This window comes from Eurypyga helias, unplaced genomic scaffold (assembly GCF_000690775.1).
Source record: "Eurypyga helias isolate BGI_N326 unplaced genomic scaffold, ASM69077v1 scaffold12841, whole genome shotgun sequence".
Taxonomy (NCBI): Eukaryota; Metazoa; Chordata; class Aves; order Eurypygiformes; family Eurypygidae; genus Eurypyga; species Eurypyga helias.
In genome coordinates this window covers 61,747-76,178 of record NW_010229042.1, presented here as the reverse complement: position 1 = coordinate 76,178, position 14,432 = coordinate 61,747, and the positions used below count along the sequence as shown (strand labels likewise).

The 14,432-nt window shown below is 42.2% G+C and overlaps 1 protein-coding gene across 1 annotated transcript in view; it reads left to right on the top strand.

The window, feature by feature from the left end:
* The window catches only part of LOC104516052 (ankyrin-3-like), a gene marked incomplete at its 5' end in the record, with an annotated part of 74,300 nt that overhangs the window by 5,334 nt on the left and 54,534 nt on the right, over nucleotides 1-14,432 (top strand). The window contains 2 exons of the mRNA XM_010160251.1: nucleotides 3,611-3,717; nucleotides 11,283-11,507. Coding sequence (XP_010158553.1) covers nucleotides 3,611-3,717; nucleotides 11,283-11,507 — 332 coding nt within the window. The remainder of the gene's footprint in view (nucleotides 1-3,610; nucleotides 3,718-11,282; nucleotides 11,508-14,432) is intronic.

Below are 14,432 nucleotides of genomic sequence, written 5' to 3'. Positions count from 1 at the left end.
TGAAGGTGGTAGTGGAAAAAATGTCAGTCCTGTCTTGAGAGGTTAGTAAAACCATGATCCCCTGAAAAAACAAGCGGCAGCAAACCAACAAACTGTCTTCATGAGAAAGGGAGCCCAGCTACAATTTTCTGCTATGGCTTCTGCAAACCTCAAGGTCCTGACAAAAAATATATCCATCTTCTGGAATTCCCATGTTCTTCAGCACAGCACACGCCTATGGGGGTGAGCTTTGCAGCTCTTTGGGTATTAGAAAAGAATTTCTAATAATTCCCTGAGAAGTTGGGATATTCTCCATTGCTTGCATTAAAGGGAGCCCAGCTACAATTTTCTGCTATGGCTTCTGCAAACCTCAAGGTCCTGACAAAAAATATATCCATCTTCTGGAATTCCCATGTTCTTCAGCACAGCACACGCCTATGGGGGTGAGCTTTGCAGCTCTTTGGGTATTAGAAAAGAATTTCTAATAATTCCCTGAGAAGTTGGGATATTCTCCATTGCTTGCATTGTTTATTGCCATTTTTAGCAGGGAAGTCTGAGTCCAGGCCATACTGTGCCTCATAACCTGATGGGAGCAAAGCTGAAATTTCTGTGTCCTCGTGCGTTGCCATGGATGCAGCTACTCAGACCAAATCCAAATTACTTTCTCCATGGAATAATTTACATCAGCCTCTGAATTTAATCAGCCAAAGGCAGGATGAATCAGGCTGTCCATTACATAGCAGTTTGCTGAATCTCTTCTGTCTGGTTAAACTCATCTGGGAGGAAGCATAAATTCTTCTCTTTGTTGAACTCTGATATTACACAGCCTGCGTATTTGGTTATGCAACCAGCAGGATCCTTGCCAGCAGAACCGTCAGTATTTTTATACATTTGCATCTAACGAAGCCACGCCCTTTAGCAAGGCATATTTGATCTCCTTTGGTCCAGGGAGGGAACGCTGGGACCTGACCAAGCATGGGATGAATCCTGTGATTTGATGTCACTGATGATGTACCATCTTCTGGGCTGCTTATAGTGCAGCTAACACAGGAAGATTTTTTTTTTTTTTTTTTTTTTTGCCTGGCTGGAAAATCCAGCACCTCAACAGACTGACAAAATGAGATCAACAGATGTGTGCTGCGTGTAAGATGCCTGTGTCCAGCTATTAGCTTTTCCTACTCTGTTTCTCTGCCAAAATTATTGGCTGAAGGCCTTGTGCTTTTGCTGGCTGTAAATATGTCCAAGAGAGCTGTCTGAGTGCACTTTGCCAGAAAGGAATGCATCGAAAAATATAGTTACCTGACAGACAGACAGTATCTCAGGACAAAGGGATAGACCAAGGAAACCTCTGTGTGCAGGCAAACCTACAGCAGCTCGGTGAGCAGAGCAGCACTCGTATCAACACAGGTCATGAAACAGTGATGGTGTTTCCTTGGAATTTATGTGGCCCTACGCTTCATTTTCTGTATCACACTGCCGAGGGAATTTAGCGTTTTTCATCTGTTAAAGCAAGCATGATCCCACATTTATTTGTTGATGTGTGTGTCCTGGTGCGTGCCTGGACCGCGGTGCAGTGACGTCGTTATGGCTTAGCAGGTTTGAATGACAAACACTAAATTGTGCTGTTCTTTTTCACACATTTCTTACGTTTCTTTGTTTTGTCCTATTTTTGATGCTAACATTAATCATGGAGCAAAAGAATATATTTGTTTATCTACATTTTTACAACTTCTGATTTCAGCTGTCTGGATCTTACACTGTTTGGTATCAAAAGTAATAATGGGCTCAGTGTGAGCCCCTGACGAAGTTAGATCACATGGAATAGCAGAAACCCACCGTGATGACTTTCCTGCCGAAACTGCGGGCTCGTCGGTAATCGTAGGAGAATCCCTAGTCTTCTGTTGGGAAGAGTTAGAAAACTGCCTCCATTAAACTAAATTATGATATATATTAAAATGGTGCTAATTAAATCTGCTGCTGTTGCTTAATTGCCATTGTTTTAATGGCTTTAATTTTTTCTTTTCTGTCTGGTGGTGTCTCTTGGTGTGTATTATATGCAAGTTTGCCCATTATTGCTGTTGTCTATGCTTGAATCGTCAGGCCTCAAGTACGTATCTTACAGGAAAAAGTTTAATGACAGATCCTAATAAAAGAGTGAAGGTAGCAAAAGAAGGAGGCATCGAGCTGTGTGCCTCGGTGTTGGACAGATGACAGGGCAAAGCTGTACCCTGCAGATACGGCTATCGATTGGCAGTAAATTATAGTCTCGATGGTTTTTGGAAGGAAACCTGGGATGCCAATTTGAAATAAATGTGTGATGAGAGAGAAGGTTCTGGAAAACCTGGAGTGATGGGAAGGTTGCAGGTTCTCGCCAACACCAGAGAACTATCTGCTTGCTTCTCTTGTGGAAGCTTCTCAACAGAAGTATTTTTGTGTGTTTGTGACTGACTTTGTCAGATTTACTACTAATGCTGATGTTTCCATTCAAAAGAATTCATTTGCACTACCTCTGTGTGCCAATACATTGAAAAAAAAAGGTGGAAATAATAAAACTTTCCCATGTAGAAGCGTGTGCTTGGCTCAGGTTTGACTTGAACCCGCAGAATTGGATCTGAAAACAGCCCGTGAGGTTTTAGTCCTAACTGACTCTGCTCTCTCTTAGATGTATTTGCCTGTAAGCAGAAAACAAGCTACTGACAGGCGACAGTGACATCCTTAACACCGTCTTGGGTGAAGATGGTCTGTGTGTATTGCAGGGCAGCTTCTTGACTTAGTTGTATCGATGTAACTTCTGATGGTGCTTCTTAAACCGTGTTGAAGGTTTCCTATCACCCTGGAAATATGGGCATACGGTATTGGAAGGTTTCATCTGTTTGATTTCCTAGGAAAAGAGAAACAAAAAGCCTGTTTTACTAGAATGGCTTTGCTGCACCCTAAGAGGCTGCACGGCACGAGGCCTTGTTGCGGGGCACGGGACGTGTAAGCGTACACGCGCGTGTCCCTGGGCAGCAGCGAGAAACAAGTTGCGCCCGGCTGTCTGTCAGCTGGGGCAGTTGATTATAGCGCCAGCGCCTCACAGGGTTAAAGCTATTTTTGCAGAGATGAGCCGGGACAGCGGCGCTCCAGAAAACAGTTGTACGTGCGTAGAGACAAACCAAACCCTCCTCCCACCAGGAGCTTGGTTGGGCACTCGCAGCTTCAATTAAACTCTCAGGGAAGTTATTCACAGGTTCTGCTCGGATAAGGATGTATCCAATGGTGTTTTCCATGGGGGAATATTATACTGCCTGTCTGTATGGTGTACGATTGCAGTACAAATGGTAATGCTTTTTTTCACTCTTTTTAACCGTGCACATGTAAGTAAAGATTGAAGAGAGACAGAGTTGTAACTGAAGGATGTGGGAAAAGCGGGCAAAAGGAATGTTTCACGATACGTAAGATTAATTCGTCTGCGGACTAAATGTTTCTGTTACAGGCTTTCCAGTAATTTAACACCTGGGATATCAGTACTGTTGTGTGGAAAGGGGCCAGATCTAAATTTAATAGAATTATATTGGCAAGCCTGTATTTAAGACAAGGGTTTTCTGTGTCACTTTTAAATTTTGATTAATCTTTTCATTATGTTTTTAAGCACCTGACGTTTCAAAGGGAGTTTGATTCTGATTCTCTCAGACACTATAGCTGGGCTGCAGACACCTTGGACAATGTTAACCTTGTTTCAAGCCCCATCCATTCAGGGTAGGTCACTTAACAGATCTCCTTTATCTTTAAATGTGGAAGTGTATTGTGAGCTGAAGAATACAGCCTGCTGTAATGGCTGATAACATGCCTGTTCCTGCTGCAGTTGAAGCCAGTGGCAAAATTCACACTGACTTCAATGAGGGTGCTTAATAACAAGAGTCAGTTTAAATTCTTGCATATCAAACCAAAAACTTGCTTCGGCACTTAATTTTCTGAATGCCAAAACATTGCAATCCCACAGGCTTCTCTTTAACCGTCCTGGTTTGCTTTTTCTGTTGCTTATGCTTTGTTCTTAAGTGTCAAAAGGTTATTTTGTTTGAATTGTATTAAATTATTATGACTATGAAATCAGAGCTATGTTATGCTTTCTGTTCTTTCATAGACGAAAAAGTGGGGGACTTTTAACTTCTTTTATGCCTCCAAACTCCTGCCTATTCTCCAGTATCTGTAGTTTGATTTTAATGGTACTATTCATTTACTTTTGAGTCATCACTGTAGTTGTAGTGCTTCTTGACAGTACCACATAGACTTGATTTAAATGCAATAGCAGTAATGTTTGAATGCATATTGTAAGCATTTACAAATAAATGTGTAACTGAAAGGAATCATTGCATGCGAGATTGTCTAGTATAAATATTTGTTGTTTAATTTTCAAGATCGGTACATAAAATTTAATATTATTTTTAATTTACTTCCCCGTTTTGTGACTAATTATGTTCTTACAATGAAAATGAGTGCAGCACATAGCAAAATTTTTCGGTTCCAAAACAGCATCCAGTCCCACAAACCTAAAGCTATAGTCCCATGATACATGTAAGCACCTTCTTCTGCCGAACAGATCTATACAAGAGTAGATTTTGGGTACTGAGCTGAGAGAACACTGCATAAGGTCAGTGTTAGAGTTAAAATGTCAAGTATTGCAGTATGAAAAGCTGAAGTCTGTTGGTTATCGCAGAAAGGTATGTCAGCAAAGGACCTTAGAGGGTTCGTAGTCCAACCATTTGCATTCCAGCAGGATAAAATGTAGTCAAGACATTCCTGAAATATGTTTAATTTCTTCTTGGTCGCTAAAAAATGAGATTCTGTAGTCCCCTGGCCTCAGTAGTTCACTATCCTTTGTTACAATAGTTCTTCCCCTGATGGTCAACTTAAGATTTCTTTGTTGCAGATGAAGCCTATTTCGTGTCATATCCATACTAGTCTTGAAGAACAGTATCTTACTGGTCTCTTAACAGTGTCTTATATATTGGAAGATGTGTAATCCTCTCTTTATAGACCAAAATGTCCCAGATCCTCCTAGGTGGTGCTTTCCTCATTTCAACGCATTCTTGCTGCTGTCCTCTGTCTCCCCCTCTTTCATGATCGTTCATTTCTAAGCCAGGATCACTACCTCTTTGATCTGACACATGGCACACCGAATCTTAAGCAATCCCACAATGAGAATTATCACTTCGGTAACTGCAGTTTGTGTTGACGGATCTGCTAGAATTTCTTGGTTCTCTTCTGAAATCCCGGAGTCTGGTTATTTTCTCCATGTTTTGTGCTTACGTGTTTGCCTTCTTCCTTCTGTTTGTCTTTGCCTGTACTGTATTTTGTTTGTTGGTTCCAGACCCTTTTTCCATTTTAGCAAGATAGCTGTTAATTCTGACCCTATTTTCCAAAGACTTTTCAGACGTTCTTTCTCTCCAGTGTTCAAATCATGAATGAAGACGTTAGCTTAGTACCGGACCAGGACAGCACAGTGAAATCTCCGTTTGCAGCTTCCTTTCAGTTTAACAGTAAAGCACTGATGGTACCTCTTGGGGTAACTTCTCAGATCATTGTGCACTTACCTTATCTATACTGTACCTCGATTGCTTACTGAAATACGAAGACCTTACTTCCATACATCTAAAATTACTCTGTCAAAGAAGGAAGTTAAATTCATTTGACATAAGTTACTTTTGCCACTTGTGTTTTGACTCGTTTTTATTTTGAGGACTGATGGTAGGTGATTGTAATATCTTGATTATCCTTTAGACCCTCATAGATTGATTGTTGGGTAATTTATTCCTGTTTTTGGTAATCAGGATGAGACTGACTGGTCTGCTATCTTCTGACTCCGTTTCATCCTGGTGCAAAATCAGTCTGACGTTTGCATCCTGCCAGTCCTCTGGGACGATACTTGTCTGCCCTTAGTTCTTCAGCATGTTCACTGGTGGTGCCAACATGTTTTCTGTGGACATGAGATTTTTTGCATCACCTACTTCAGACCTTTATATGTCAGTCCTCGCTAACATGGACGTGGCCTTAGCTGCTGCCCAGAGGGGAGGGGCTGCAGACCTGCAGCCGTGGAGTGAACTGTGGGGCTGCAGGGAAGGGAGAGAGTCTCAGCTCCAAAATATTCTCCAAACACACATAGCTTTTCTGACCTGTCACATTTCTCATTTGACAGATAAAGTCCATCAGAAATGATACTGTGATGACTCAGTTCCTTTGTTAGGAAAAAAACCTCACTAGTAGTTTATTTTCTTTGCAATTGTGGCCCCATATTATAACATGATACTGTTTGGTTTTCCCCATTATCTTCATCTAGCGACAGTCAACAGATGTTCCCTTCGCATCTTCCAGTACCCCAGCACATCTGGTGTGCAGAGGATCATGACTTTTCCCTTCTCTTCTCCCGGTCTTTCTCTGCAAAGCAACTCCTTCTCTGCTGGTTGGCGGTGCTTCATCCCCTGGCTTCGTCCCCAGCTCTCTCTGTGGCCACAGGCAGGGGTATGCCGGCTGGGGTCCCGCTGTCAGCAGCCCGCGTGGTCCGGGTCGCCCTGCGGCCAGGGCCTGACCCCACCGCCCCTCGCATTCCTCATCCTCCCCCCGGCTCCGCACTGTGCCGAGCTGGGGGAGCTCCTCTGCCGCCCGCTCCCTCGGGTTGTGCTTTCCCCCAGAAGACAGCATCCGAGTTTGTTCCCATTGCTTAACTCAGGCCAAAGGGGAATTTTGGGAGCAGGATGTGGAGCTCCAGCAATGTATCAGTGAAAGGGGAAGAAAAAGAAGAAATTGTTGGCAGTAATTTCGACTCTTCTGGTTTTTCCTTGTTGTGAGCCAAGATAATGTTTTATGTTTTTCCTTTTGAGTTCAGATAAGTTGTTTTGCCAGCATACATTTTGAACGGGGTCCACTGTAAGCAGTACACTGAAATGTGTCAGGAATCTGGAGGCCTCTGGAAGGGTAGAGACCCTTCACCAAAATGACCTTCAGCTTTCAGATGTGAGCTTATTCGTGCACCTTCCCCAGATTAAAACGTGGGTGTGCTCTTCTCATGTAGCCTTTTTTAACTCCTTCGTTTTCTTAGCAAAAAGAAAGTAAGTAATGTTTCACACTGCCTTCCATGTTAAGAAACTCAAATACTAGATCCAGTCTTGCAAGGTGGAATACATCAGATTAATTATAGTTTACTCCAACCTTCTGTACACACAGAGGAACTCAGTTTTGAAAGCAGTGTAATGAATGGCAGGGGCTGATACTCCTTTCGAGTATCCTGCCATACATACCTTTATACATTCTACTTTGGAAAATTAATGGCTACAGAAAAGCGCAAGAACTGGTTTTCTGTGGCACGGCGGAGCATGTTTTGGGAATTAAATAAAGAGGCCGTGTTACAATAAATTCTCTGTTGACCTAAGTAAACTGCAAATGCTTTTCTCTTCTCTATGTGCTTTTGCATTCTCAGAGAAATTGTGGCCTTGTGCTGAATAATTCAGTGAATACTTCCTCTGAGATTTTTTTTTTCCATGAGTAGCATATTTTATATGACATAAGTCCCGATATGTGAAAAGCCAAAGCATTTCTAAAGTTGGCCTTCAAATGTGTTGCTTTTGTTATTTTTCTGATTGTTACTTTTCCTTTGTGCTTATTATTGATATTTTCTGTTGCTTGCCTCTAATTATCTTACATTAATTTTTCCCATTTGCTTTCTAAATTATTTTGCAGCTATTCCTCTCCACTCCCCCAGTATGATTCAAGGTGATAACTCTGTGCTTTCTGTGAATCCTCATTTTATTTTCTTTTTCTTTAACTTTTTTCCCACAGAGTGTGTGTAGATGTTTGTAGTGCATCCGCCCACATCCTCATCCCTTACACGTATTCAAGTAGAAATGCTCATTAGCATTTAGCGTTGTGTCTTAGAGATCATATTGTAGTTTCCATTATTAGCGCAACATTAATTTAGGTAAGCATCAGCTACTAATTTTTTTGACAGAAAGTGCATGAAATACTGTTTGGAATTACTGTTATTGTTTTAAACAGTAAATTACTAATTTGAAAGCTAAGCAAGGAAATAATTAATATGCTGTTGACAATGATGCCCTTTATATGGGAGCAATATGCATAACGGCTGATCTGCTAGAGGTTTTGTCTTCACTGAAGGCTGCAGTGTGGGTGGACACCAGAGCTGGCTGTAACAGGCTCGTTCCTGCGGTGGGGCAGAGACTCATGTCAAGGGTTGATCTACCCTTGCTGTGAGCAGTGTGCATTAGCAGTGCCAAACTCCAGGTTGCCGATGCTGGACTGACCTTGAAATCTACAGCCTAAGCATACCCGAGAACCTGGGGCCTGATTTTTATAGGTACTTAGTTTTGACTTCCGTTGTTTTTTGTGTGTTTTTTTTTTAATTATTATTTTTAAGTCAGTTGATTTAGGTGCCTAGAGTTTTTTGACAGTCCACTCTTACATACTTGTGTCATTTTAATAGTTTGGATACAGAGGGAACAACTTATTTGAGTGTAAGCTTTGGTATTTTTGCATTAAATGAAAACCTCCTTTTTTTATTAATTCTGGTCTGGCCTAATACGCCAGTAATCACATACATGATAGGCAACTTTCCAAAACATTGCTTTGTACCGAGCCATCAGTCCAAGCCCAGCCTTGCCAAGCTCCCCAGGAGGCCCCTCCGTTGTTCCGTGGGGCATGGAGCAGATGTGCCTCCCTGGAGCTGCAGCAGCACCAACCCAGAAGGGATGCTCCAGCCAGCCACCCCCTGCCACCTCCGTGTAGCCTGACATGGCTCCGTCTTCTCTGCAGACAAAAAACATGCATGTTTTTAAAAGGCCACCGCAGCACCAATTGTTGCAGATTGCTTTGGGTGTTCTCTCTTCGCTGACCACGGGCCGTGGGCCCCTGCTTAACGCAGTACTTTGCTTCCTAGTAAATTTTAATGGATTGTCTTGAACTCTCTTCGCAGCTAGTCACGAGCTGGCTCCTTGCCAGCCCTGGAGACCACCCACTGGCCTACCCTTCCACATGCTCAGGGACATCTGCCTCATACTCACCCACCATGCAGAGCAGTCGCAGGGAGAGAAAGCCACATAAACGTGCTGGCAGGGTGCTGGCACTCAGTGAGCAGGGGGAGAGGGGACTGGAGGCCCAGGCTCTCTCGAGCTGGCATCTCTGCTTGGTACAGCCTTCTGTTAGCCAGCAGAAAGGTGTTCCAGGGGACAGAGTTGACCGACACCTAAGATCTTGTGATCTATAAATGTTGAGTAACATAATTTATATACTCTATAATTTATAAATGGAGCATGTTGGGTTTTGACATAGATCTAATATTTATTGGAAGCATTTGGTTAGCCATTCAGCAAAGATCCTGTCCCGCTGAAATAATTCCTCTTACGAGGAATTGGAATGTCCTAGTGGCAACATTTACATTTGTTCAGTAGTGTGCAAGTGTGTTTATCTAGGAGAAAAATCTGGATTCAATTTATTTGTATGAAAACTACTGTGAAATACCATGAATTTTGTTCCATGCTTCAGTATTCTAAAGTGTCTGGGGCACAAGAAGTGATAAATTGGGGTTAGGGTCATCTCAGATGGTTGTTTCACCTCCCCGTCTTGACTGATGGATTTTGATTTGGTTCGAAGAAAGGCAGCGTAGCGATTTCTTTATCTGAAACTCAGTTGGACAACCTTTCTGTCCTGCTTCATCGGTTTGCAGCTTGTGTCCCTACCTGTCTGTCTCCTGCAGACTGCCAGTACCAAGTTTTGATTGCACTCCTGCCTTTGTGCAGATTTTTCCCACCCTCGTCGGCCGGAATTCTGAAGGCAGCTTAATTGCTGGCCTGGCTGATGCACGTCAGCTGTAACTTTTGATATCCTGCTGGTCTGGAAAGCAAATGTCAGAGCCTTACACAGATTCCCATTCATACTTCAGAGCACTCGGGGGCTTCTTCTAAAGAATCTTCACGACCCACCTGGGTTATTGGCTCTTACCCTTCGTTCAGTTTACAGTAGGGAACCAGGAAATGGAACGGTTAATGATGTGAAGGTTTAGTTCTTAAGATTTGCCAGTTTTGGTGGCAGCCTTGAAAACGGTGAAACCCTACAGCAGACGTGCCAGCCGTGTCAGCGCCTGCCTAGCATACAGGAGCAAACAAAGCTGGTAGTGGCAGCAACGCTGAGCTGCTAACTCGTGTCCCTCTGTCCTGTTATCGCATCTTCTACCTGAGGCTATTCTCTCTCAGCACCTTATGGTGCAGAGTAAAAGGGAAGGTATTTTGGAGCATCAGAGGAGACCCCCCAGAACTGTTTAGCCCTGCAAGAAGCTGTATCTTTTGATCTCCGTAAATTGGAAGGATTTTTGCTGCAGAGTTTTTGAAACCGGCTGAAGTCTGGTTTTGGTTCTGGAAGGAGACTTCACTTTCCTGCCACTGTTCTGTTAAAGACAGTAACACTTCATGTATGCATCTGTTTCACAGATGAAATAAACCATGGCTATTAGTGATTATTCATATTAATATTCATTATTCCCTTGCTAATAAAAAGAATTTTATTTTTAAATCTACCACTCACCACTTCCAAATATAATTGCTTACTTTTCTATTATTAAATGGAAAATTATGCATTGGAATGGTGCTGGCAAATGCATTTTTTCTTTAATGTTGCTTTTTGCTAATGAATGTCATCTTCGCAGAGGAGTGATGGCATGATTTCCTGCAGAGTGCCAGCAGCCCGAAGGAAGTTATATACTTGATATTCCCACTCATTCCCCACCACTGGAAGCCCTTAGTAGCCTGGACTGACTGTCACTCGTGGTGCCAGCACTCACTCTGCCAGCCATCAGGAGTGTTTGCAAATGGGACTGTGAGGAGCTTTTGAAGACTGAAATCCCCAGAATAACAAAATTAGCGTTTTTTAATTCTCCTTTTTTACACAGTCTCGTTCCTTTCTGCATGTGAGGCTAAGTACTCTTAGTTATGGACAGTAGAGCTAACAGTAGCAGAGGGATGTTTTTAAACTCTAATAAACCACGACTAATACACTGTTTGTGTACTATTTTAATCCATGTTACTCAGTAGCACCTGTTCATTTCACCATGATGTTGCTAGACCTGTAGCAATTCGTGCTTTTGATAACCAGTAGCTAACATGTAAGTATAAGTTTTAAAAGAATCTTCACGTTCTCTTTAGTTTAGCTGGGATCGGGAGGACTTTTCTAATAATGTTTTAAAGACTGTGGCGGTTGACTTTTTACTGATCACCTGCTGCTTTTGTGACCGTTTTCGCTGACGTGTTTCCTTCTTCCTACAGTTTCCTGGTTAGTTTTATGGTTGATGCACGCGGGGGTTCGATGAGGGGTAGTCGCCATCATGGAATGAGAATAATTATCCCACCACGCAAGTGTACAGCACCAACCCGCATCACCTGCCGCTTGGTAAAGAGGCATAAACTGGCCAGCCCACCACCGATGGTTGAAGGAGAAGGATTAGCGAGTAGACTTGTAGAAATGGGGCCAGCAGGGGCACAATTTTTAGGGTGAGTCGTTCTATGAATTTCATTGTTTACACTCACGTTGCATCTTTCATTTCCTTTATCCTGTGGTTTTAAGTACTTAAACATTGACTCTACCTCATTTGAGCATATAAGACAGGCTACTCTAACCTGAAATATTAAAGTAATGTCAACCTGCCATTCCTTCCAGAAAGTACCCTAGTATTTTAAGGGGAGCTTTGCCTCTGTGATGACTGCAGGCTGGAGGTAAGGAAAGCCATGAAAAGGCCAGGTCCTGCCCCCATTTGAGCATATAAGACAGGCTACTCTAACCTGAAATATTAAAGTAATGTCAACCTGCCATTCCTTCCAGAAAGTACCCTAGTATTTTAAGGGGAGCTTTGCCTCTGTGATGACTGCAGGGTGGAGCTGGAGGTAAGGAAAGCTATGAAAAGGCCAGGTTCTGCCCCCATCTACTCATGCAACCTGCCTTTGAAGTCAGGAGGAGTCACGTGCCTATCACCCAGAAGAGGCTTTTATCCTCCTGCTCATAGAATATCGGAGCAACATCACTGTCACAAAAGAGTGTACTGAAGTCACCCACAAGGACCCAAATACTGAGCTCTGTTCCCTGTGCCGCGGCATGTGCACAGCTCCTGACGGCGTGGCTGGGAGCTGCCTGTCTCTGTCCCATGGAGCAAAGCCGCTGCGTGATGGCAGAGCACTAATTGTAGAGCATCACGTAGTACAAATGCTAGGAACTGACTTTTTTCCAAAGCTTAAAATAGGGGAAACAATCCACTATGATGTGGCTTATTTTTCTTCCTAATTATAAATTTTGTTCATTACCATGAGTGGCACCCTGGTGTAAACTGCTGGTTCTGTCGGGAATGACAGCTTGTTCCTAATTTCCCCTTCTCGTTTCTCTTCCTGCTGCATGGATGTTATTCAGTAAACTGCATCTTCCTAAAACTCCTCCCCCTCTAAATGAGGGCGAGAGCATGGTTAGCCGAATCCTGCAGCTTGGTCCACAAGGAACAAAATTTATTGGGTAGGATATGTACGGAAAAGATATAGAATGTCTACAGTTTTTCTTTTGTTTCCAATTTCTTGTATTCCCATTTTATTTTATTTTTAAGTTTTCTAAAGCTTTCAGTTGATTTATGTCACTGAAAGAAAATCATAGTGGCTTGATTTAATATAGCTCTGCTACTACCTTGTGCTTATAGGCATGTAAAATTCACTGCCAGCATTCTGCTTTCATAACTTCTGTGCTTTTGTAATTTTTAAATTTGAAGTGTTTCAACTGCATCAAATACATTTTAATACACAGTGACAGTCCTTTTAATTTCAACCCTGTTGTAGAGAAGGTATTTACAGGCATTGAGTGAGTCTGGTTTGGGAAGAGCATTTGTAAAATGTGATCACATCTATTATTTATGAAAGTTTATTTAGAAAATGATCATTGAGCGAATGACTTCATTCAGCAAGGTTGGAGAAATACTAATGTTTTCAACCTGGAAGAGGCGTCTTGTTAAAATAAATTCGTAAAGCCAAGTATGCTACCCAAAGGAACTTCAGTGTATACTCTAAAAATGTAGGAATGTTTCCGTATATTTTTGACTTGTTTTCAAAATATTGGTTGAGTGTTTGGCATTCCAAACCTGTTCAATACCTTCTCACTGAGTATTCTTGTTAAATGTCATGCACAAAATTGTGTGGTTTCTAAATATTTACAGAGACAGTATCTGAACTATTAGCCTGCAAAGATTGTACTATGGTGTTAGCTTTCAGTTTGTACTTTTTGAACTAGAGAGTAAATACCTTAATGTATTTGAAATTTTGGTTTTTACTTGCTGTGGATAATGGGAGACAGCAGCTACTTTCCCATTTCTTGTTAAAGGGCTTGAGATTACAGTAATAGCCTGGATGTTCCTAAAAGCATCTAAAATATGTATTAATTAAACTCTCTTTTTTCTGTTTTCATGGGAAAAAAATACTATCCAACTCTTCTCCCTTGGTATTTAATGTGAGACTTCCAACCAGTGTATGTTTTCCCTCATGATGGCTGTTGTGATTTCCGTGCTCACGTAATTGATTGGGCAGTGCACCCAACACCTTGCTGGTGTACAGTACCATGGAAGTGCTGCATAATTCTCCCATCACGTGATGCTACTTTTCACTGGGTTATTACACAGCAGTGAAATCCTCTACAACCTCTGTAGGAAAATAATGATACTGTCTATTTAAATGTCTTAAAGCTGCATAATCCATAATTGTTCACTTACCGTGTGATTTCAGTCGGTTTGTCTTAGCATACTTTAAAATGCATATCCTGCCTGTGAAGTGTTTGGCAAAAGTGTGTGTTTTGTTAAGGAATGGCACATGAAGTGAGTGGTGGTTTCTGTCGGTTGTTCACAGTAACTGTTCAGCAATGCACTTGCAGTCCTCTGTTGAAGGTACATTGTCTGGTGACACAGGTGTATTATTAACCAGCTTCTCATTCCCTTTCCTTCTCCCCAAAACGTTTGACAGTAACTAATATAAATGTGGTCGTGACGTTGCTTGACTCAGAGAAAGCCATTCTGAAAGGATCTAAACATTCCCCAGTGATGTTTACAGTGCAGATGTTGCAGCTGTGATTTTGGGCATGAGAACCAGAAGGTGAAGCTGATGAGAAACAACCTCTTGGGTTTCAAAGGAGCTGCATCAACAGAGAGCCAGGGAGAGCTTTGAAAAGTTTGGGACTTAGCTGGAAGTGTAAAACCTACGTGCACGCGTGGATCCTGCTGCAGTCAATAGCTGTTGCATGCATTTGGATAGCTGAACTGTTACTGAACTGACTTTGCCCCTTTAAATCCTTTGAGCCTTATCCAAATTTTGGCTGTGCTAATGCCAGTTAAAAGTCAGCAGTGCTGTGTGTGCTGGAGGCAGGTTGGATCACCTACATCCTGGGATAAATGTGTAGGG